General features: G+C 42.8%; 2 protein-coding genes, 1 long non-coding RNA gene and 1 pseudogene across 12 annotated transcripts in view; all 4 read right to left on the bottom strand.

Moving 5' to 3' along the window:
- Positions 1 to 387: 387 nt before the first annotated feature.
- LOC120824877 (5-hydroxytryptamine receptor 4) lies at positions 388 to 2,847 on the bottom strand. Its single transcript, XM_040186008.2, has 2 exons — positions 2,779 to 2,847; positions 388 to 2,105 (listed from the first exon to the last, which is right to left on the bottom strand). Exon 2 carries the CDS (start codon positions 2,087 to 2,089, stop codon positions 1,013 to 1,015), a length of 1,077 nt encoding a protein of 358 aa, XP_040041942.1. The 5' UTR covers positions 2,090 to 2,105; positions 2,779 to 2,847; the 3' UTR covers positions 388 to 1,012.
- A 508-nt stretch (positions 2,848 to 3,355) lies between these two features.
- The window catches only part of LOC120824872 (uncharacterized), a 68,416-nt gene continuing 46,207 nt past the window's right edge, over positions 3,356 to 25,564 (bottom strand). For 5 of the 10 annotated variants that reach the window (XM_078109016.1, XM_078109020.1, XM_078109021.1 and 2 more), the window contains exons 43-54: positions 8,296 to 8,508; positions 7,842 to 8,035; positions 7,171 to 7,235; positions 6,887 to 7,035; positions 6,647 to 6,775; positions 6,192 to 6,385; positions 5,942 to 6,006; positions 5,658 to 5,806; positions 5,346 to 5,575; positions 4,855 to 4,919; positions 4,629 to 4,768; positions 3,356 to 4,273 (exon numbers count right to left, since the gene is read on the bottom strand). In XM_078109016.1, the coding sequence (XP_077965142.1) occupies positions 4,170 to 4,273; positions 4,629 to 4,768; positions 4,855 to 4,919; positions 5,346 to 5,575; positions 5,658 to 5,806; positions 5,942 to 6,006; positions 6,192 to 6,385; positions 6,647 to 6,775; positions 6,887 to 7,035; positions 7,171 to 7,235; positions 7,842 to 8,035; positions 8,296 to 8,508 (1,697 nt within the window). In that variant the 3' untranslated portion in view covers positions 3,356 to 4,169. The remainder of the gene's footprint in view (positions 4,274 to 4,628; positions 4,769 to 4,854; positions 4,920 to 5,345; positions 5,576 to 5,657; positions 5,807 to 5,941; positions 6,007 to 6,191; positions 6,386 to 6,646; positions 6,776 to 6,886; positions 7,036 to 7,170; positions 7,236 to 7,841; positions 8,036 to 8,295; positions 8,509 to 25,564) is intronic. The other 5 variants (XM_078109019.1, XM_078109025.1, XM_078109024.1 and 2 more) reach the window with 5 other exon arrangements.
- Positions 12,820 to 13,545, bottom strand: LOC144411596 (uncharacterized). The gene is made up of 3 exons (XR_013468792.1): positions 13,434 to 13,545; positions 13,182 to 13,255; positions 12,820 to 12,927 (listed from the first exon to the last, which is right to left on the bottom strand). It is a non-coding gene; the product is annotated as an uncharacterized LOC144411596 (long non-coding RNA).
- Positions 23,753 to 24,624, bottom strand: LOC144383149 (trace amine-associated receptor 1-like; annotated as a pseudogene).

Below are 25,564 nucleotides of genomic sequence, written 5' to 3'. Positions count from 1 at the left end.
TATTGTAGAGTAGAACTAAGTTTTCCTGGGAGGACGATATGGATCCACTGGGCTGAATCTCAAAAGATAAAGATTATAACTGTAGTTACACTGAATGAGGTTTGGGAAAAATATGGAGCAAGACGTATTCTGAAAAAGGAGTGAGAAGGAGCTTGTCGCAAAAAAACTTAACTAGCATAAACTTTGTGAATGTTTATATAGTACTAAAACATGTTTTTTAAGTTGTCTTTAAATCTGAAGCTATGGTGTATTATTTCAATAAAATATGTATTAATAAGATAAAAGCAAACTGAGAGCAAACCTACACAACCTGCTGTTTTGTAACATCTTGAGGTCTATTATTACTCTGATATTTTCAGTGTGGCGAAACTGTGCTGCTACTCCTGAATTCAATCTCTCCTCTCTCAGAAAGTAATCCTTTCAGAAGAACAATACAAATACAACCTCATTTCATTTCTCTATGTAAACTCAGAAACAGCAATTCGCAAGCATGTCTGGAAAAAGCAATCCTGTCTTGGAGTTTACAAACCTATTAAATCGTAAATCGTAAATTGCTTTGGATGAAAGCGCCAGCTAAATGACATGTACTGAGGCAATGTAATGTAACACTGCTTACAAAACTGGCAATAATATTATAGTCATGCTACTCAGTACTAATTGTTTGTCTCATGCAAATCATACATACTCCATCATTTTATAGTTCAAAAAAAGATACAAACAATTAAATAACATTTGATCACGATGATTATAGAAACATGCTTAATGATGCTGCCCTTATAAATCATTAAAATAATGAGTTTTTAAAATATGCCAGACTTTATTGTAAGTTAATGCACATGAATGATTCTACCTAGAGATAGTTGGACGCAGTCTCAGGTAACGGATATTTCTTATAATCTGAATACAATTCTTCCTGATTAAAAATAATGTTCACAATGATTTCAAAATAATAACATTGTCCGTTCACTAGTCTTTGCATCTGTACATTTTGAGTAGGCATACAACCTCTATTCTAAGGTTGATCTGAATGCTCATTTGCCTCTTTCCTCGTGTGCGACAGCTCCATCCCAGGGGAGGTTCCAGGTAGGCACACTCTGCAGCCCATGAACATAAGGAATGCCCTACGGAAGGAACGGTTGAAGAACCCATACAGGAAGGGATTCAGAGATGAGTTGATATATCCCAGCCACAAAAATGTATCCCAGACAACCACCTCTGTAGTGTATTCAATAAATGGGTCCACAATGTTGACTGTAAAAAAGGGCATCCAGAAGATTAGAAATACTCCCATGATGATACCCAACGTTTTTGCTGCCTTTCTTTCTCTCTTCATCGCGTTTCGGTGTCTTTGTTTCTTGCTCGAGTCTTTGCCGACTCCGGCAGCCATCTGGCTTTCCATGGCGCTGATCTGTACAGCTTGCCGTTTGGCAGCCTTGAAGATCTTCCAGTAGGCTATTAGCATAATAGCCATCGGCAAGTAAAAGGCTACCAAAGAAGCCATGACGGCATAAATGCGATTGACCAAAAACACACATACATCTCCAGGAAGCGGGATGTCCACCCCGGCAATATGAAGATCTAGCATTATGGGGCCAAAGGAGATGAGCGTAGGAACGGCCCAACATATAACAATGAGGAGAGCTACCCGGCCGCGGGTAATCTTGAGCGAGTAAAGTAGCGGGTTGCAAACCGCATAGTAGCGGTCAAAGGCGATGCAACTGAGATGGAAAATAGAGGCAGTGCAGAGCATGACATCTAGGCTAGAGTGAAGCTGACAAAGTAGGACACCGAAGTACCAGCATCCCTCCATGGTTCGGATCATGCTATACGGCATCACTAACAGGCCAACAAGGCAGTCAGCCACGGCCAGGGACATGACGAAGGAGTTTGTGGGTGACTGCAACTGCTTGAAATAGGCGATAGACAACACCACGAGGCAGTTTCCCACGACAGTGCAGACGATACCCACAGAGAGGAAGGCATAGAGGAAAATGCGAGAGACCTGGTTCCTCAATGTGAGGCAGGAATAAAGTTCGTTCTGGAGAGAAGTGTTACCTTCTCCGAGCAAATCCAAACTGATGTTTTCCATGGTCAAATTTACAGGCCTGTCAAAATACACAGATACGGTGAGAAAATGTTTTTGTCACACTCCTCCATACATCAACAGAGAAAAAACACCCAAGCACCCAAATGCTGCTTTATGGAAACTCTTCATTTGTTAATCTCTAAACTGTAATCTTAGGTTCGACATATTATAAAAGACAATAGGCATTAGGTGTAATTGGCTGATCTAAAATGCCATCTCTTTGCTAGGCTCGCGGAGCAAAACCAGATGTTCTTTTTATTATCTCAGACATACATTTAATAAGGAAATTGATAAACGTTGCCTTCTGAACCAACCAAACTGATATCACAGTTACATTTAATTGCAAACTCTTCAAGGGATTTGAACCCAGGATGTTATAAACATCTAACTAAATTAAGTTCTTTGAGAATTTTAGCGCAAAGCCATGTCATTTCTTAATGTCAAGTTTATAAAAGTAATTTGGTGAATACAAATATTTGCCTCGTGAAATTGAAAATGAGATATCAAAGATAATTTGGTCACAAATAATAAGTGGTTAGATCTTTTGCAATAAACAAAGACGAACAGCTCCGGTGCTAAAGCGTGGGTAAAAAAAGTAAGCATTTAATATTTTTTTAGAATGAAGATAAAAGCCTATGGTTTGTCTATTATAAATCAACAGATCATGGACTACTGTAATCAATGACACTCACCTATACAGCAGAGAGATGATCTGCCTTCCTCACGTCAGTATCATACTGCAATTTTTACACAGAGACAGTAGGAATGGGCTGGGAAGCGGGCTGTTGTGAACGCATGCAACAATAATCACAGTGACAAAATACCTGTTGCCAACCAGCGTGAACAATTAGGTTGTTCCCAAAAGACAGGAAACTATTTTTTGACACAAAAACAATGTAAGAAAATACCCCCATCCTTAAAACCATTTGTAGAGCCATGAAAGGAACTCATCAGGCTGTGAATAAACTACGTCATTTACAGAAAAACGCACAATTCATATTCTCCAGAGATGACTGTAGACATCCTGAATGTTGATGCTCTCTGTCAAAACAACTGGGTGTTTTTAGCTTAGTCTAATAAGTCACAGTACATAAACTGCACACTTCTTCCTTCATTTGCAATTCACAATGCTATTGGATATATATTGTGTCCCCCTTAGTCTTTTATTTGTTGGGGATGGCAATTAAAATGTTGTACATGATCAAGAACGTACTTCCATTTGCTTACTAATTAAAAATAAATGACATGTAAAAAATCATTTTCGAAGCATTTGGTGGTAATTAATGGTTATTTTAATAACATAAAATTAAAACACATGTAACATAAAATAGTGGAAAAGGTGTCTCAATCTTTGAAAAATAATACACATATTTTTAACAAATGACACTGCTTTGATAGATTTCATTATGCATTATTTTTATGTCTTTTGTTACATACATTACATGTCTATAGCTGACACTTTTATCCAAAGTGACTTATAATTACTGCATTTCAACCATAAGTATACAAACTCAGAAGAACAAGAAACAAGAGAGTGCAATTTCATGAAGTAACCCGATTTACAACTTGCTATAGACGAGAGCAATTAGCCATTATAATTTTTAGTCAAGATGCATTTTAGTAATTGTTGATATTGATAATACCCATATTTATAAACCTGTGTGTTGGAAACATACAGAATGTACCAGTATTCAATTTGAAGAGTTAAGCAAGTACAATCAATACATATTCTATATTTTAGAATAATAGGTGGACACTTTCAAACTTTCATCTACCTTTCCACTTACGCAATATTCTCACATGGCAAATGTGGTGTCGTTAAAGTAATCAACCTTAAACAACATGTTTATGCTGGGATGCATCGTCTTTATAATTACTGGTCTCTGGTCTCTCGTAATTATACTTCACCATCAACATTATATTAGTCCACACTCTTTTTATGAAATTATAACACATGTAATTCCAGCATAATATCATGGAAAAACTGCCTCAATCTTTGACAAATAATACACATCTTTTTACCAAATGACGCTGCTTTGATAGATTTCATTATGCATTATTTGAATGTTACCTTCAGTGTCTGTTACAGGGTGACTAGCATCTGTGCTACAGCCAGCAGTGTAAGTGAAAAGACTGCCAGTGAGCCCATTGTGGCCATGGGGGGGCTGCCTGAAGTTGATGTGGACTCTGAAATATTAGAAAAAACAGAGACTTTAGTGATTTTAAGGCAATAAAATACCTTCACAACGTCAATATTAGCTCAAAAGGAAGCTGGATACCGAAACTTCAGCCCTGTTACTTTTGTATTCAAAAAAACAAAAAACAAATAGGAGTTACAAATATAAAATTGTTATATGCATTCATTAATATGAAGTCAATGTCAGTTTAGCTATAACTTTATAGTTTCATTGTTGTTTATTGTTACACTGTCTACTGTCACGCACCAACCGCCAAGACAAATTCCTTGTATGTTTGACATATTTTGGCAATAAATGTTTCCTGATTCCTGATTTTACTTTTATCATTTTACGTTACAACTTACGTGCAGAAATGCTGCCGGGTACGATGCCGAGGGAAGAATTGGAGAGCAAACTGATGAATTGTGCAGTCGCAGTGCTTGCTTGAGGAACTGAGCTCTTATCTTGGAACACAAGTGTGGTGTCAACCTTTACTGATCCACTCCTATAGAGACAGAAAGCCGTACTTTATAAAAAAAAAAAAACAATTAGCGTATAGAAAAGTATTCAGTGATTGAACTGTATCCTTACGTGAAATTGTTAATGAGGGTGCGTCTGAAAGACGATGCATAGATAATCCTGGCCACTCGGTTAATCTGAAAAACAATTTGCAATTAAAAAAAATTAAACCCTGGTTGCGAGCACAGATGCACAATTTCCCCAGCTGCTTGGTAAATCACGGACGTTGCTATGATAATTTTGGGGACATGTGGAACATAAAGGAATTGTGAACAGAAAAATAAACCCTTCCAAAATAATGCAATAATCACTGTGTAAATGATAATGTTTATGATTAATTCTTAAAACATGGATCGTTCATACCACCTTTAAATACAGCAACAGCTCCATGAGCTAAATCCCAGCTGAGATTTACATAATCAACAAAATATATTATATATTAAAATATATTTTTTGCATGCCTATTTTAATGCTTCTGTTTCTTATGATATGCATTGATAAGTATTGTAACAATACAATCTCAATTGATTTGCATGCACTGTTTTACAACAAATATATCTTACCTCTTGGATGACTTCAGCAGCCAACGTCTTAAACGCTGCTGAGGATCGGTTTGACAGGTCGGATGTGAATGTTCGGTTGAGACTGAACAGAAGGCGAAGGGTTCCCTCACTGGATGTTGGGGGATCAGTGGATGCAGGGGCCTCTGTAGCAACAGGAGCTGCAGTTGGGGCCGCTGTGGCATTGGTGACACCAGTTGGGGCCGCTGTTATATTGACAGATGTAGGTACAGCTGTTGATATAGAAAGGAAGGTGAAGCAGTTTTGGAAGCAGTAACATAAAACATGAAAAAACTAAACATAAACTTCTCTTACTTGCAACAATGGTTGACACATTCACTGGCAGCGAGAAGTTAGAGCTATTGGACGCTGCCTCCGCCAGAGAGGTTTGCACAGCACTAACTTCAGGCACTGAGGTGGCATTGGCAAAAATCAGCTCAGAGTCTACCACCACTGAACCTTGTCTGTAAGAGAAATAATCATTATTTGTAAAAGAAAAAACTTGGTATCAAAGATTAATATTTTTGAAATTACACTAATGGGACACACTGTACATTATTTTCCTTCTTGAATGTTTGATGAAGAAGCATGTCAAATACCTGAAAGCGCGTATCAAAGATCGAAGGAATCTTCTCCCAAATCTGGATCTATAGATGTTATCAAGCTGAGGAGATGATACGTACAAATGGTTAAACAACATCTCAACATTAGGACAGAGGTTTTGCAGGGATTTGCTGTAACCAAACTATTATGTAGTTTGAGTTGTTAATACCCCTTTTCATATCAAAACTGGTGAGTACATCTTTAGATCTGGAGAGAAGGTATAATAAGGAAATTCAGTTTACTTACTGCGGTTGTTACTCTGTTTGCTAAATCTTTGAACTTTTGAGTAGTTGTATCGGCAAGTTCTGGTTCAAAAGTTTGGATCAGGCTAAATCTCAGCTGTATCGTTGAGTCTGGTGCTGGAGCATCTGTGATAGTCGCTAGAGAACCAGTTGTGATGTTTGGTGATGTTCCATTCACTAGTGGAGAGGTGGCATTTTCTGGAAGTATGTCAGAAATAAACTGGTTATGACGTGTGCAAATTAAGGAAAATCACATGACTTTGTGCAAACCTTTTAGAACTATTCAACTTGAAGATAGTTCTCATTCATAATATAATGTAAACGTGGGTGACTTTGTTGCATTTCTTAGAAACACATTCAATATTATCCATCACCAAAATTGTACAAGTTTGAGTGGGGGGTTTATATATGTTTTAATAAAATGAAACAACGATTATTGAGGGTTGGAGACTTTGTTACCTGATGGTGACCTGGTGGACATTGTGGTCATGTTGACTCCTGGTGAGGTCATGTTGAATGCTGTTGGGGCTACTGTGGCATTACTTGCCCCAGTTGGGCCGTCTGTTACATTGACAGGTGTAGGTACATCTGTTGATGTAGAAGGTAAGGTAAAACAAAGTTGATCTGGTTGTAGAATTTGAAGCAGCTTTGGAAGCAGTAACATAAAACATGAAAAAACTAAACATAAACTTCTCTTACTTGCAACAATGGTTGACACATTCACTGGCAGCGAGAAGTTAGAGCTATTGGACGCTGCCTCCGCCAGAGAGGTTTGCACAGCACTAACTTCAGGCACTGAGGTGGCATTGGCAAAAATCAGCTCAGACTCTACCACCACTGAACCTTTTCTGTAAGAGAAATAATAATTATTTGTAAAAAAAACAACTTAGTATCAAAGGTTAATATGTTTGAGATGACACTAATAGGACACACTGTACATTATTTTCTTTCTTGAATGTTTGATGAAGAATCATGTGAAATACCTGAAAGCGCGTATCAAAGATCGAAGGAATCCTTTCCCAAATCTGGATCTATAGATGTTATCAAGCTGAGGAGATGATACATACAAATGGTTAAACAACATCTCAAAATTGAGACAGAGGTTTTGCAAGGATTTGCTATAACCAAACTATTATATAGTTTAAGTTGTTAATACTCCTTTTCATATCAAAACTGATGAGTCCTAGATCATAGATTCACTAAAACATGGCTACAGTATTGATAGTTCTGCTTCCCGTATATGGATATTCTGTCACGGTGTGGTTCACTTCCTGTTGTATTTTGTAGTTTTCTGCCACTCGTGTCCCCGATCAACTTCACTTCCTGCCTTGTCCCGTCATCCCCTGTGATAGTCTAATAGTTTCCACCTGTTTCCAATCACCTGCACCTCCCTTGTGTATTTAAGCCGTGTGTCTCTTGTGTCACTTGTCGCGTCATTGTCTATCGTCGTGGATGTCCGTAGTTTCATGCCTGCTGTTCTTCCCCTGGTTCCTGTGTTTTTTGGCCTTTTGACTATTAAAGTCTTTTCGTTTTCAAGAAGTCTGCATTTGAGTCTTGCCTCCTCCCCCACGCATCCCTGACATATTCAAGCTCCTTGTTTTTGATTTAGATCTAATAATAAGGAAATAATAATAAGGAAATTCAGTTTACTTACTGCGGCTGTTACTCTGTTTGCTAAATCTTTGAACTTTTGAGTAGTTGTATCGGCAAGTTCTGGTTGAAAAGTTTCGATCAGGCTAAATCTCAGCTGTATCGCTGAGTCTGGTGCTGGAGCAGCTGTGGTTGTCGCTAGAGAACCAGTTGTGATGTTTGGTGATGTTCCATTCACTAGTGGAGAGGTGGTATTTTCTGGAAGTATATCAGAAATAAACTGGTTATGACGTGTGCAAATTAAGGAAAATCACATGACTTTGTGCAAACCTTTCAGAATTATTCAACTTGAAGATAGTGCTCATTCATAATATAATGTAAACGTGGGTGACTTTGTTGCATTTCTTAGAAATACATTCAATATTATCCATCACCAAAATTGTACAAGTTTGAGTGGGGGTTTATATATGTTTTAATAAAATTAAACAATGATTATTGAGGGTTGGAGACTTTGTTACCTGAAGGTGACCTTGTGGACATTGTGGTCATGTTGACTCCTGGTGAGGTCAAGTTGACTGCTGGTGAGGTCAAGTTGACTGCTGGTGAGGTCATGTTGACTGCTGGTGAGGTCATGTTGACTGCTGGTGAGGTCATGTTGAATGCTGTAGGGGCTGCTGTGGCATTAGTTGCCCCAGTTGGGGCGTCTGTTACATTGACAGGTATAGGTACATCTGTTGATGTAGAAAGTAAGGTAAAACAAAGTTGATCTGGTTGTAGAATTTGCAGCAGCTTTGGAAGCAGTAACATAAAACATGAAAAAAAAATAAGGGTGTATTGAGGGTTGGAGACTGTTACCTGATGGTGACATGGTGGACATTGTGGTCATGTTAACGCCTGGTGAGGTCATGTTGACCGCAGTTGCGGTCACTGTAGCATTAAGTGGAGCAGTTGTATTTTCTGCTGACATCACTCCATCTGATTAAAAATCAAACTTTAATTCAGTCAAATTGAAAATCTATATTATATTCATTTTAAAGTTTTATTTATTCAAAATTATTTTATTCCAGTCTCGCTGAATCTCTGCAACATTACAATGTTAATCTCATACTCTCTCCGCTTCTTTCTTTCACGCTTTCTCCCGTTCCATCACATACAGAACTGTGGCTTCTTCATTTAATTGTGTTTTTTCTTTTCTTCCTTTCATGTGTATTTGTAAAGTTTCCTTGTTTTTCCCTATAACTTCACATACAAATAGACCCTGTGATTTCCACTCAAACTCTATGCTTTTACTGAGATGTTTTGTTGCTTTCACAGATTTCCTTCTCACACTCATCCTGCTTTATTCTTGTGAAACATCTGCTCTCCGGTTTCTCCTCTGCTTTTAGATATTTTTGTGCACAAAAGTAAATAGGATAATAATAATAATAACGAACAATAAACAATAATGCACTACAAATGAAAAACTGTGCTGCTGACTAGAGATGGAACAAAAAAAATCCACACAAACACAAAACAAGCATGCAATGTAACAAATACCTGCCAGCAGTAGAATAATTATTAGAGGTCCCATCATTCTTTTTTCTGATCCCTATGAAATAAAAAAGAACACATTGCAAATACATGGTGAATAAGGTTTAGCGTACAGACCAGATATGCTGCAATTCTACGATCCAATATTGAGAGATAGTAGAAGTTTTTTTAGGCTTTGATTTAACTAAAAGGCCAGTTTAATCAGAGTTAGAAGTGCTGTGAATTTCATTGTAATTCAAAGAGAAGTCTGTAGTATTTGGTCATTCTATTGATTTCAATAAGAAGCATCCATGTTGGAAACATCTCTTTGGGTGACAGATACAATTCAACAGCACAACACGTAACAAGTAGAGAAGGGACTATATAGACTAATTAACACATCTATTAGGACTGTTCCAAATAAAACTTCATCGCAAGGCTGCACCCAATAAGGTGGAAACAAAGCTATTTGACGAAATTACTTAGGTGTTGTCTTCCTCTGTGTGGCAATGACTCACTTAAACTCATCCTCATAAGCTAGCGACAATCACGTGAGTGACTAATGCATAATTCTGGACGGACAAGCTTGAGAAACTTCCTCACTCTGTCATATGGTGTCACAACCTGCTGGTCAAGATTCAAGCAGAAACTGCATGCTCCGCCTAAAAGACTACCAAAGACATTCTTTCAAAACTGAAGCTCTATTCAAGCGCAGCATGAAGTAAAATGTGATCCACCTGTTTCTTAAAGGAAATCATTTATTTGACCACTGATCAGTTCATGAGGCATATATTTTAATTGTCTTTGTGGAGTCTTTCTGCTATTATCAGTCAAACACCAGATTTTTGATACCAGACATTATCTTCTCTTTTATCTTGATGAATTATTTGACTCCTCAGACCTCCTAATGCTTCGGTTTTAGCCCTAAGCAATGATACTGAACTGTATAAGTGTTATGCATGTTGTTTATTACTTTACTTTTATTTTATTCGAAAAAGCATTTTTGTTGTTATTAATTCATTCTTATTCTTACCATTTCATGAGATAAATATTTAAATGTGTTTGTCAAATATAGCAATTATTTTACAAGAGTTGTATTAATTGAATTGAAATTACAATTATACAATTTAAGCGTTTAAAGCAAAGGACCGCCTGCTCTTTGTATTAAAAGCTGAACTAGTCAAAAGTTGAGACATTTTCTCTATCAGTTCAATGAGAAACCGTGTCCAAACGTTTGTTTGCAGCCACACCCTAACAAATCGAGCAGCAAAAAATTTGTGTTTAGTATAGAGGCTGCTATTAAATGTTTAACTATTACAGCCTTTAGAATCACAAGAGATACTGTTGATAATAATTTTGATGCTATGATACATTAGAAATCAAAGTGTTTCCAAACAAATACCTAAAAAGTTTGAGTCAATGAAAATGAGTGAATTAAAAGCGTTAAACATGTTAAAGAAATCTTAAGAATTTCTTTGATTCTGAGCACAATCACAAATGTCACAAAGAGAAAACAACCAAATCAAAAGTACATCAGTATTCATGCATACATTTACCATTGAAACAACTAAAGCTACATTTATGGATCACTTTTTAAAAGTCAAACGGACACTAATTTCTTATTATGGACATGTTAAATGTCCATCTATGTCAATATAAAAATTTGATTTCTTACCATGGTGGAGGCCAACTGTGCAACAATTCTTCAAGCAATGGTATGAGCCGACACAAAGAAGGTGGCGGACTCCTCGGAGACGTGAATATGTGAATACGGAAGTGAAGGCTTCACAGTGTCTGAGGGTTGTGTGGAAAATGCTAGGATTTTCTTCTTTAAAAACCTGTGACATATCTTGAACAACTTGTTCTGCTTGTTATGCAGGTGGGAGGTGGGGAAGTTGAGAGATTTGAATACAATGCAATGAAAGCATTGTGTCTTTTTTCAACATCAAAAAAGGTGCGTCAGTACAGTCGTTCTCCTGTGCCATGACTGAATTCTGGCATCGGGTTGTGTAGAGAGCTGAGCTGCACACCCGATTTCATCTAAAAGCTCAGTAACTCTTTCAAAATGGATAAATGAATATGAAAGGAAGAAAACGTCAGCTTCACTTTTAACATGCTATCATCTGCACTTTAAATGAAGTTCACTGTTATAATGAAGAGAAAGATACATCGATACGCAGATAGAAATACAACCCCTCTCGAACAACGCAAACACAGGTAATTTTACAAAAAAATCTTTTGGAGGGTATCAAAGAAGCAACATTGTGGTCATACCAAGTTTTAAAAGTGGTCAAACAGGTTGTTACCGTCGACATCTCATTACATCTTTAAGTCAGAGAGAGAGTAACCTACTCTGTTATTTCTTCAGCCGAAGACCATTCCTTAAACATTAATATTAAAAAGGTGCACATGTGTCTGGCAGCTGGGTCTGCAACTACCACAGCTAGAATGTTTGAATGCACAGTGCTGGTGTAGGCATCACTAACTAGGGAATTGATACACAATAAAAAGACATGGAATAGCTTTGATGCAGTCTGTTTGTGTTTTTCCTTTAACACACGGTCAAAGAGAATAAAAGCTGTTGATCCAATTCTACCAAGTCATCCGCCCCTGTGTCACCGTCTGCAGAGTAGCAGATGGGGATTAGTCACACACACACACACACACACACACACACACACACACACACACACACACACACACACACACACACACACACACACACACACACACACACACACACACACACACACGCATCATCTCCAGAGAGATAATAACAACAACAGAACAAAATACAAACGCAATTGAAAACGACGGTTGTCCTGTTCTTCCGAATTGTTTCTGTACTGCGACAAACAACACAGAAACCTAATCTCATGCGTCAGGAAAGTACACGGCGTTCTCAAACTGTAATCCAGTTTGCCAACATTCTTGAGAAAGGCCGAGGAGCGGAGGTGTGGAGGACAACCTAGTGAAACCTGCTCACTGTGATAAAATAAATTAAAACGTATTGCTCAGAAAAAACGTGTTTTCCGTGCGTCCTTAAAGCGAACCCCGAAGGTGGTAGCTCGAGCCTGCTACAGTCATATTAGAACAGTAACTATCAGGGCTCTACAGTGCAAATATTTCACTTAAATTTGCGCCTAAAAATAGTTGTGTGCGAACGTGAAAAATAATTTAGGAGCACAGTGTGCCAGTGACAGGATCAATTGAAGCCTACCATTGATTTCACATTGAAACCAAGTGACGGTGTAGCGACTGCACGACGTGAACATAGCATGATGACTCGCTTAACTTCATGCAAATGTGAGCGACTATTCGCGAACCAATGGGCCAGAGGCAGGCTGGGGGGGGGGTAATCGGGTAGAGTTCCCGGTGGGCCGCTTCGCTTCTGGGCCGGTCAAGAATTAGATTTTTTGACATGTCACGTTAGTCAATCTTCTCTTAAAGAAGGCTACACACGTCCCGCGTACTGACCCGCCTCTGCATGGATTGTATCGTGCAAGGAAGTTCCCCCCTCCCACATAGAGTTCGTTGGGCCCAAAGCCGGTCTTTTCCAAAACGTTTTCTCTGTTAGGCTAGCGATAGATGGGCCGGTCCTCCCGCAACGTGTCAGGGAAGATGGATGGGAGGAAGAGGGGCTGAAAAAAAGAAAGGCATAGGAGGAGGATGCTGCCAAATGTGCAGAGTTTACAGAATTATTTTTAACTGGTAAAGAGACACAGACCTAATGATTAGCAACATTAACTTTGGCTAACGTTGTAGCTTTGGTTAATATTGTTGTAGCGTTGTCAACCCATTTGCAAGCAAAATATTACATTTAATTATTAGCCTTTTTATTTCACTCACTATATGGCGATCAATAGACTTTGCAAATATTATGCAAAACTCAAACCTGATCTCTGTAGGCAATAAAATGACTCTTTTTCTTTGTAGCTTCTGAGCAGCCTCCTGCTGAAAATGATGAGCCTGAAATGTGCAATGAAGAGGCCATGACTACAGGGACAGGTAAACAGGATAACAGAGTAAACAATATGAATTAAAGATCAGTATATGACAGTACTTGATGAACCATTATGCAATGGTTGCATATTGGTTCATCACAGAAGTGCTCAATTATGTGGAAGTTCTCAAAAGGCTTCTCTACATTTCCCGTCTCGGTCTCCTCTGTGATGATCAAGTCAATGTCCACGTTAGCGTGGATTAAGTCCCCGTCAATGCTCCTACACACCGTGCCCTTGATTCCCATCAGGCAGTGCTCCTGGAGGCAATAGGTTGTACCACAATATACAATTAATACTTTCAGTTCATCATGTTTGGATGGGTTCACTTTGAATGCTGTGTTGCAAATGAGATTTAAAAAAGTAACAAATCACAAAACATGTAAAATGTAAATGTACATTAACCTGATACATATTTCACATCTCTGCTGTACCCTGATCTTTTGGAAGACTGCTTTGGGGTCCAGTGCCTTGGTCTTGCCTGGTTTGTTCTAGTTGGTCTTGATACAGCAGATATCCTCACACTGTCTAAAGCCCCACTTCCTCAAACACTTGGTTGTAAAAAGTACAATTTAGAGATTTAAAAATTTAAATATTGTGCAAAAGATGGTTATTTAGCTTTTTGGTGTTTTTAAATTATGGCATAAAAATATGTTCACAACAACTAAAACAATTCTTTACATTAGAGTAAAATTACTACAGTATATAAAGGCTAAAATTAAAAACTTCACTCTCTGCTTTGAGTTTCCATATTTGACTGTGACTAGCTTAAATAGTATCTACGCCACACAGCACTATAACAAAAGAAGAAAACAGTTGGACAACTGGCCACTGTAGCCAACATGTATCCCCGGTGCCTTGGGAGCGGCTCAACTCTTTTGTTGGTTTGGCACAGTGCACCATTCAAAAAGCCATTGTCATAACATTCTACCAACAGTAACCTAACTCTGTGTCAGAACCACACCCAACCAACCGGTTTTCTGAAGGGTAAAAAACAACTTGTGGAGCATATTGCATTTACTGTTCTAAAGTAGAACTTGTCCATAAACGTTCAGTGTGGCTAATTATTTGTAGTATTCCTTGTGACGTCAAAGTCACACCTTAAAACACAAACCTATACTATTAGGTATTTTTAAGTTAAGTTTTTTTAAGTATATATTAACTTGAGCTCAATTTGGTCTGCTTAAGTAGGTCTCTATAAAAAATAAATTCTATGGGTGTAATCACACAAATATGGTCTTGAATGTTCATTGTTTAAAATACATTGGAGGGGTGTTGGTGGTGGAGATGAGCTCGTCCTTCAGTCTGATCAGCTCTCGAAGCTTTGGGTATTCTTCAAACTGGTCCGCCAAGCCTGTTCCAGAGGGAACAAGGTCAGAGCCACACACACACACACACACACACACACACACACACACACACACGCACATGAATGTACATAAAAGGGATAAAAGCAACCACACACTCATCGACATCTCTGATGAAGTTTTGTGGCCTGTGCTCTGTGTCCACAATGTGCTGACAGTAGTCATTGTGAGGGTTCAAGCTCTGTGTGCCCTGAAAAATAATAAATCAATGAATGGAGATTATTATGGCAGAATGACAAATGTGTTTGCATTTGGAAATAACAATCTGTAGGACTTTGGCCGCCATAACACAATTCAACCTGCTGAATGCAACCTGTGTTACAGCTTTGGATTAAAAGTTTAATACTGCTTTAATACTGCATTGAACCATCATACCAGTCATTGATTGAATTATCTAGATTTGTGAAAGAGTAAAGCCTCACATCCAGATTTAGTTGGTTGGACTTATGGTAGTTGATACTGGTGACCTATTTAAGACCTAATTTCCCGTTGTTATTTTCTTTTGTAGTATCTTCTCGTAATGTTGGACTTGGATCTGATAACCTTCAAAGACAGTGACCTATTTTCTTTTCCTTAACAAGGAAACGGACTACGGTATGTCAGGGGGTGAGGGTGGAGGCAGGACTCAAGACGCAGAGTTCAAAACAAAAGGGACTTTAATAGTCAAAGGTCAAAAATCAAAAGGCCAAGGGGCAAAAACACACAGGCATGAACTACGGACATCCAAGACAAAAGACAAGGACATGCGTGGCAAATGACAATGACGCGACAAGTGACAAAGGAGACACACGGCTTAAATACACAAGGGAGGTGCAGGTGATTGGACACAGGTGGAAACTATTAGACGATCACAGGGGATGACGGGACAAGGCAGGAAGTGAAGTTACCCGGGGACACGAGTGGCAGAAAACTACAAAATAAGACAGGAAGTGAACCACACCGTGACACGGTAAGGTACGATAAACAGTAAGGTATGATAAACAGGAATGAGATCATTGCGCACGCACAATGATCTCATTGTTGAGGCCTACATCTGATCATCATGAGACACAGAGAAATACATCACACAGATTTCATATCCTGATCTCATCTCAGCTGACATGTCATACACACAACTTATTGTACAAATAATACAGACATAGTCTTGTTTTGTCTAAACACCCCTTCTTGACATGACATTATTTGCAGTTTTTCCAACAGTAATTCAATTTGTATTGGCAGATTTTTGATTGGCAAGAAAGTTTGACGTTGTGAAACTATGTGTGCACTACTTGTACTCGTACAGTATTGTAAACATTTCGATCTAGTTTAGATATTTAAAAAACCCCGTCCGACTTGGTTTCTAAGACAATGACCTATTTTCTTTTCCTTAGCAAGGAAACTGACTACGGTACACAGAAGATCGCTAACAACGGGACTTACATAGATCAGTATCTCTGTTGCACAATACTTGAAGAATGTTTAACGTAATTAAAACACGGACATTAATTCAATTTGTATCGGCAGTTTGACGTTGTGAAACTATGTGTGCATTACTTGTACTTTGCAATGTCACTGAAATGTAAAGAAAACAGAGCTGAAACAGTGTATGAGGTTTCTTTAACTGTTGTAGATTAAGATTGCTCACCTTTTTTTCTTTCACATCTTCCTCTGTGTTCTCTCCTGCCTGTGCTTTCCTTTTGGACGGTGCCGCTGAACTGTCAAAAGAAGACCTGAAAATCACAAACATCAGAAACCCATTTCCAGACTCTGTGATTCAGACAGAACATTTCAGTCCTAACGATGACAAGACAACCAGCGAGCGAGATTGTCACGGTGTGGTTCACTTCCTGTCTTATTTTGTAGTTTTCTGCCACTCGTGTCCCCGGGTAACTTCACTTCCTGCCTTGTCTCGTCATCCCCTGTGTTCCTCTAATAGTTTCCACCTGTGTCCAATCACCTGCACCTCCCTTGTGTATTTAAGCAGTGTGTCTCCTGTGTCACTGGTCGCGTCATTGTCTTTCGTCTCACATGTTGCCTGCTGGTTTTCCTCCCGGTTCCTGCGTTTTTTGACCCTTTTGACTATTAAAGTCCTTTTGTTTTCCGCAAGTCTGCGTATGAGTCCTGCCTTCCACCCCGCAACCCTGACAGAATGACGCGACCAAGAAAGGACTCAGCAGAGTTTTTTCCCCTGGACGAGTTCAGGGGAACCCGTCTGGCAATGGGCGGTCCACGGAGTCTCCAGCGGGCTGCTGGTAATGGGGGAACGGTCCTCCCGGGGGTTCCAGCTGGGTACTTGTACTACTCCGTCTCCCCATCTGGAGCCCTCACTAGGCATCTGGGTCACCATCCGCCGCCTACCACATGGTCCCCAGAGGAGGAGGCCATTTCGTGGTCGTCCGGCGGCAATTCTCATTGGGAGCGGGTAATGGACCTTGCGGTCCGACTCCAGGCCACCTATGCTCCCCACGCTCGGCCGCAGCGCACTATGTCCAGCGCTGGGCCGCAGCGACGTCCCGACCCCGCTCGGTCGCAGCGCAAGATGTTCCGCGCTGGGCCGCAGCAGATTCCCGTCCCGGCCTCCCGACCCAAGCCCATGACCCCCGAGCCAGTGCCACGATCCATGTCCCCGACCCCCGAGCCAGTGCCACGATCCATGTCCCCGACCCCCGAGCCAGTGCCACGATTCATGTCCCCGACCCCCGAGCCAGTGCCACGATTCATGTCCCCGACCCCCGAGCCAGTGCCACGATCCATGTCCCCGACCCGACCAGTTCCGGCGCCACGTTCCATGCCCCCGACCCGACCAGTTCCGGCGCCACGTTCCATGCCCCCGACCCGACCAGTTCCGGCGCCACGTTCCATGCCCCCGACCCGACCAGTTCCGGCGCCACGCTCCATGCCCCCGACCCGACCAGTACCGGCGCCACGCTCCATGCCCCCGACCCGACCAGTACCGGCGCCAGGCTCCATGCCCCCGACCCGACCAGTACCGGCCCCACGCTCCATGCCCCCGACCCGACCAGTACCGGCCCCACGCTCCATGCCCCCGACCCGACCAGAGGTGCGGAGGTGTTCCGTGTCCCCGAGCCGGAGCCGACTGCGGAGGGGTTCCGTGTCCCCGAGCCGGAGCCGACTGCGGAGGGGTTCCGTGTCCCCGAGCCGGAGCCGACTGCGGAGGGGTTCCGTGTCCCCGAGCCGGAGCCGACTGCGGAGGGGTTCCGTGTCCCCGAGCCGGAGCCGACTGCGGAGGGGTTCCGTGTCCCCGAGCCGGAGCCGACTGCGGAGGGGTTCCGTGTCCCCGAGCCGGAGCCGACTGCGGAGGTGTTCCGTGTCCCCGAGCCGGAGCCGACTGCGGAGGTGTTCCGTGTCCCCGAGCCGGAGCCGACTGCGGAGGTGTTCCGTGTCCCCGAGCCGGAGCCGACTGCGGAGGTGTTCCGTGTCCCCGAGCCGGAGCCGACTGCGGAGGTGTTCCGTGTCCCCGAGCCGACTGCGGAGGTGTTCCGTGTCCCCGAGCCGACTGCGGAGGTGTTCCGTGTCCCCGAGCCGACTGCGGAGGTGTTCCGTGTCCCCGAGCCGACTGCGGAGGTGTTCCGTGTCCCCGAGCCGACTGCGGAGGTGTTCCGTGTCCCCGAGCCGACTGCGGAGGTGTTCCGTGTCCCCGAGCCGACTGCGGAGGTGTTCCGTGTCCCCGAGCCGACTGCGGAGGTGTTCCGTGTCCCCGAGCCGACTGCGGAGGTGTTCCGTGTCCCCGAGCCGACTGCGGAGGTGTTCCGTGTCCCCGAGCCGACTGCGGAGGTGTTCCGTGTCCCCGAGCCGACTGCGGAGGTGTTCCGTGTCCCCGAGCCGACTGCGGAGGTGTTCCGTGTCCCCGAGCCGACTGCGGAGGTGTTCCGTGTCCCCGAGCCGACTGCGGAGGTGTTCCGTGTCCCCGAGCCGACTGCGGAGGTGTTCCGTGTCCCCGAGCCGACTGCGGAGGTGTTCCGTGTCCCCGAGCCGACTGCGGAGGTGTTCCGTGTCCCCGAGCCGACTGCGGAGGTGTTCCGTGTCCCCGAGCCGACTGCGGAGGTGTTCCGTGTCCCCGAGCCGACTGCGGAGGTGTTCCGTGTCCCCGAGCCGACTGCGGAGGTGTTCCGTGTCCCCGAGCCGACTGCGGAGGTGTTCCGTGTCCCCGAGCCGACTGCGGAGGTGTTCCGTGCCCTGTGGTCACCGCTCCGGAGCCGGCGAAAGGACCGCCCGCCGGGCCGACCCCCAGAGGCTCCCCGCTCGTCTGGCCGCCCGCCGGGCCGACCCCCAGAGGCCGCCCGCCAGAATTTCCCGGGTGGTCCGACCAACGTCTCGGGTTTCCCTCCCCCCCCTCCCCTTGTTTCGCTCTAGTGTGAGCCGCCTGGAAGTCGGCCCTTGAGGGGGGGGTACTGTCACGGTGTGGTTCACTTCCTGTCTTATTTTGTAGTTTTCTGCCACTCGTGTCCCCGGGTAACTTCACTTCCTGCCTTGTCTCGTCATCCCCTGTGTTCCTCTAATAGTTTCCACCTGTGTCCAATCACCTGCACCTCCCTTGTGTATTTAAGCAGTGTGTCTCCTGTGTCACTGGTCGCGTCATTGTCTTTCGTCTTGGATCGCCGTAGTCTCTTGCCTGTGTGCGTTTGCCCCGGTTCCTGTGTTTTTTGACCCTTGTGACTATTAAAGTCCTTTGTGTTCCTGTTTGAACTCTGCGTTTGAGTCCTGCCTTCCAACCCTGACAGAGATGGACAAATATTTACATAAATACGACGAGACAGGGGTGGTGAATGTTACAAAATGAGTGAATTCATTATGTTCAATATCTCCACAAATCCAGGCACCAAACGTAACAAATAACTCACAAAGGCTTGGGCAACTACTCTGTTAAGGTGGCTGTTTTGTGTTCCTCATGCGATTAAGTCAATTGGTTCATAGTGCAGATGCACTGCGTTCAGAGTTTTGGTTATTTTGTGCTCAGAAGAAAGAGCCTGCATAGCGCACAGAGCTAACCGTCTTGGGAATGTTACATGCTGTCAAGTTCAAATTACATGGGGAAGATCCAATTCCATCCAAATAGTTTATACAGCACAAACAATTGTTAGACTTTTATAGGTCTCATTACGCTTAGAACAACCTGTTAAGCTATGTTTCTTATTGTCCAACATGTATTCATGTTATAATCAAGAGAAATTAGTTAAGTAGGGACATAGCTGTATTAATATATCCCTGTAGAGGAGTTACAATTCAACAGAAGGGAGAAGCTAACATGAGGCCTGTAGACCGATATAGTGGGGTACAAAAATGTTATGTAAGTCGCTTGGATAAAAGCGTCAGCTAAATACCGCCCAGCCCTATGTTGCCTCGTTGGTGGCTCTGTTTATTCGAGTGTTGTTGATCCAATAAATCCAATCCAGATCTCCAGTGTGTTCTATGGGTGTGTGTTTCTGAGAGTCCCTGGTCTGTGAGGATGTATGGATCCTTATCTCGAGTCTGATAAAGTCAGTGAGTTAGAGAATTATTAGAAAATGGTTAAAACTATGAATAACTAAATCCACACACCGTGTTGGAATCCTTCATTGTAACTAGTTCGGGAGAAGAGAATGATTTGTTTCTATGTTTATCTAATGAAAAGAGTTGTTTATGAATGTTCAAAATTGTGAAAAATCAATTTATTGCTTGCAAGCAGGAGGTCAAATAGTCATACGTGCGTATGACAGTGCTCTGTGGAAATGGTGTCCCCGAACAGTCACAGGACTGAGCTTTTATACACACACAAGAAGGTCAACCCCAGTGGCAGGTGGCCCGTGGCAGGTGGCCCGTGGCAGCGCCGAATCCTTGCCACTAGACCACATGGGAGATGGCAGATATGAAACTTGCGGAGCAGAGTGAGATATGAAACTAGATTATAAACCTTGCAAAACCGGTGAGACAGTTCGGGTAAAGTTAGTTCCTTTTTTGGAGCATCCCCAGCGGCCAACAATTAGCACTCTTTTAGCATAAGACTATGTTATAACATATTTTACCATTACAACACCCACAACCGTGTTAGACAGGCTGTTACATAAACACCAGGCTAACGGCCGTGGGTGTCAAAATGTTGTCGGGAGCGCCATACTTCACTCTAGGCTACAGATAGTAACGTTAAATGACTAAAATAGAATAAAATTTGCATTAACGTTTAAGAGAACCAAAATTCCCAAATGTAGAAATGCTCAATTAAAATGTTTTGATTGTAGCCACATTAGTTAGGCACAACTGATATAATGCCGATTTGGAGCAGAACGTTAGTGAATTGGGAATTATTGTATGAAAGCAGTCGCTTTTGCCATGTCTTTCTCTCTGTGTCAATACACTGAAAATGGCACCAAACGGAGCCAAAGTTCCTCTAGTGCTGCATATCCCTCATGGTAGTATCCGATTGGAAGAGCAACTTGAAGCGTCCTACATTATGATGTTACAGCGGGGTATCCTCTGCATGGTTTAATTCTACGCCAGGGCCGTAATTTCTGGTTTTTGTCGTTAATTCTGTTTTCTGTTGGGATTCACGGAGCTCTTTCACCAGAGATGAGCTCTTGAAAATCCGGGGGATAACTCTAGCAGAGTTACTTCCAACCTTACTTTCTTCTGTGGAAGAAAGGTGTACTCACCCGGTGAGACGCCGTAAGAAAACGGGCCGGCTCGTTGGTGCAAACGTGGTACTCGCACACCACTGCCAGGCATCTTTCTGTCCAATGTGCGCTCACTGTGCAACAAACGGGACGAACTTCAGCTGGACTCTGCTCTCCAGCTATTGGGCTTCCAGCTGCTCAGAGCAGACCGCGACACAGAGCTCTCCGGTAAGATGAAAGGTGGAGGAATCTGCTTCTACTCCAACAGCAGCTGGTGCGACAACGTAACAGTGATCCTACAATAGTGTTCTCCTGATCTGGAATCTTTCATTATTAACTGTAAACCCTTTTACTCCCCCCGTGAGTTCGCTTCATTCATCCTGGTCGGTGTTAACATGCCGCCGCTGCGTAACGTGCAAAAGGCTCAGCGGTCAGAGGACACTGACCCAGTCATTGCCCATCTGATTCCTGCATACAGGCAGAAACTAAAGCTCTTAAAACCTGTGGTGAGGGAATCCAACATGTGGACAAGTAAGGCGCTGGAGGATATTCGTGCGTGCTTGGACTGCACAGACTGGGATGTTTTCAGGACTGCTACAAACAGTCTGGATGAGTTCACAGAGACTGTGACTTCTTACATTGGCTTCTATGAGGATAGCTGTGTACCATCATGCACCAGGGTGAGTTATAACAACGGCAAACCCTGGTTCACAGCAGAACTCTAAGACTAAACTATGACTGCAGAAGGATCAGCGGCTAGTACTGTTCCACCTGAAAACCCTCACAACCTCCTCCTGGACCCCCTGCAGTTCACCTACAGAGTCAACACTTCTGCATACAATGCATGCAACATGGCCCTCCACTTCATCCTCCAGCATCTGGAGTCCCCTGGAACCTACGTCAAGATCCTGTTTGTGGACTTCAGCACTGCTTTCAACACCATCATCCAGTCTCTATGGAAAGAAAAACTCTCTCAGCTGCATGTGCCCGACTCCACCTGCAAGTGGATCACTGACTTCCTGTCTGACAGGAAGCAGCATGTGAAGCTGAGGAAACATGTTTCAGCCTCTCGGTCCATCAGCACCGGTTCCCCCCAAGGCTGCGTTCTTTCCCCTCTGCTCTTCTCCCTGTACACCAACAGCTGCACCACCAGTCCGTCAAGCTCCTGACGTTTGCGGATGACACCACCCTCATTGGATTGATCTCCAATAAGGTGGGTCCGCCGTTCAACGCTCTGAAGACAGTGGAGATGGTTGTAGATTTCAGGAAGAACAGTCCTATATTCCCCCATCAGGGGAAATTCAACCTGTCAATGACGATGATGGTGCACTTCTACACGGCCATCACCATGTCCATTCTCTGCTCTTCCATCACAGTCTGGTACGCTGCAGCCACAACCAAGGACAAGGACAGGCTGCAGTGTGTCATCCGTTCTGCAGAGAAGGTGATCGGCTGCAATCTGCCGTCTCACCAGGACTTGAAGTGAGCTAAAAAGATTGTAGTCGACCCCTCTCACCTGGACAAAAACTGTTTGTGCCCCTTCTATGTGGCAGAAGGCTGAGGTCCATCAGAACCAAGACCTCCCACCGCACAAACCTAGTAGTTGAATAGTTGCTATCTGTTGCTATATAACTGGATTTGAAAATAATGAGCGAAAACATTAAGGACAACAACGTTGTCAAACTTGTCTATCAGAGGACACAATACCAGAATTTGTAAAATTCCACTGGCATTCCACTCAGGAATCAGGAAGCAGGAAACATTTATTGCCAAAATATGTCAAACATACAAGGAATTTGTCTTGGTGGTTGGTGCGTGACATTAGACAGTGTAAGAATAAACAACAAGACAGCAGTGCACAAGTAATAATTTAAATAAGTAAAATAATTTCTTATTATTGTCCAACCACAGCTGGGAGCCAAAAGCGCAGACAGCATCGGACCTGTCCTAAACAGTAAAGATGAACTGAAGGAAATAGAGGAGACTAGAGAAACATCCAGGTAAGATATGACGTAATACCTCAATAAAACACAGCATACACATGGGCTTATTACATTGCACACAGTAATGATGAAATGATTACATTTAGTTTTGAACCCAAACAATGTCACTTCACTTTGCTCATCCCAGCCATACCTCTAACTACACCATCAACGTGTAGCACTTTGGTGAAACTAGATTTCTAGCATTTTAGTAATTTAGCTTTTGTTGTCTCACAGGGTAAAATAACTAAGCTAGAATAAAAAAATGTGATTTAATATGCCACAAAAATAATTTCTTATTATGTTCATAATGAATTAGTTTGTGCGAAATTATGTTGTAATCTTAACAATGATGGCGGTCTTCATCTTATGGACTATTTTGTGAATCATCATTATCAGATTTCTTATAATCTGAATACAATTCTTCCTGATTAAAAATAATATCCACAATGATTTCAAAATAAGAACATTGTCCGTTCACTAGGCTTTGCATCTGTACATTTTGAGTAGGCATACAATCTCTATTCTACTCTATTCTTCTTCTAAAAAAGGGCATCCAGAAGATTAGAAATACTCCCATGATGACACCCAACATTTTTGCTGCCTTTCTTTCTCTCTTCATCGCGTTTTGGTGTTTTTGTTTCTTGCTCGGGTCTTTGCCGACTCCGGCAGCCATCTGGCTTTCCATGGCGCTGATCTGCACGGCTTGCCGTTTGGCAGCCATGAAGATCAATCCAGTAGGCTATTAGCATTATAGCCATCGGCAAGTAAAAGGCTACCAAAGAAGCGTTGATTGACCAAAAACACACATACATCTCCAGGAAGTGGGATGTCCACCCCGGCAATATGAAGATCTAGCATTATGGGGCCAAAGGAGATGAGCGTAGGAATGGCCCAACATATAACAATGAGGAGAGCTACCCGGCCGCGGGTAATCTTTAGCAAATAAAGTAGCGGGTTGCAGACCGCATAGTAGCGGTCAAAGGCGATGCAACTGAGATGGAAAATAGAGGCAGTGCAGAGCATGACATCTAGGCTAGAGTGAAGCTGACAAAGTAGGACACCGAAGTACCAGCATCCCTCCATGGTTCGGATCATGCTATACGGCATCACTAACAGGCCAACAAGGCAGTCAGCCACGGCCAGGGACATGACGAAGGAGTTTGTGGGTGACTGCAACTGCTTGAGGTAGGCGATGGAGAGAGCAGAAAGTGAGCAGTGCTTAGAATTGGTTGACTGGAAGGAAATTTCTTTCTCTCTCTCCTTTGCCATTAACCCAAAAACATCTTCTTATTGTCAATTGTCATTTACATCTTACTTTGACAGCAATTAGTAGCATTTTAGTGCAAAGTAAGCTTGTTAATGTAATTTGGTGAATACAAATTTTTGCCTTGTAAAATTGAAAATACCATGACATATCAAAGATGAGTATTAATTTGGTCACGAATAATAAGTGGTTAGATCTTTTGCAATAAAGAAATAAAGAGAAGAACAGCTCCGGTGCTAAAGTGTGGGTTAAACAAGTAAGCATTTAATATTATTTTTAAATGAAGATAAAAGCCTATGGTTTGTCTATTATAAAACAACAGATCATGGACTACTGTAATCAATGAGACTCACCTGTACAGCAGAGAGATGATCTGCCTTCCTCGCGTTAGTATCTTACTGCACTTTTTACACAGAGACAGTGGGGATGGGTTGGGAAGCGGGTTGTTGTGAACGCATGCAACAATAATCACAGTGACAGAATACCTGTTGCCAACCAGCGTGAACAATTAGGTTGTTCCCAAAAGACAGGAAACTATTTGACATTGTTTTTGACACAAAAACAATGTAAAATTAAAGCTGCTAGCAGCGATGAACGGGCCTTCGCCTCCCCTTGCATGTCGGGGAGGCAGCGGTCAGCCAGACACGCGGTGTCTGGTGTGGGCCGCTGCTCCACAGTGATGGCTGCTTTCCAGGACTGAGACAGGAACTGGTAAAGCATAAAGGACATTCTAATATTTAAGGACAGACAGCAGGGATGCCTGAGGCTTCAGGTGTTAAGAGAGATTGCCTCACATCAGCACTGACATGCTGGAGGGGGTAGCATTGATAATCAAAAGTTCTTTTCATGGGCTTAGTTGGGGGTTCGCTGTCTTGTCTTGATTTAAGAGTTAGGTAAGGGGGGAAGCAGGATGTGCCGAGCAGGCAGACATGAGTTTATGTCCTAGCTGAGGAATGCAAGGTATGCGGGTCAACTAGCAGATTTACCAGCCAAAGGGGGGTTAGAGACACACCAACACTATTCAACATACACTCTGTTCGCTGATGTTTACGTTAGGTCAGGAGTCTGGAC

This window comes from Gasterosteus aculeatus, chromosome 9 (assembly GCF_964276395.1).
Source record: "Gasterosteus aculeatus chromosome 9, fGasAcu3.hap1.1, whole genome shotgun sequence".
Lineage (NCBI taxonomy): Eukaryota > Metazoa > Chordata > Actinopteri > Perciformes > Gasterosteidae > Gasterosteus > Gasterosteus aculeatus.
This window is presented reverse-complemented; position numbering and strand designations above follow the sequence as displayed.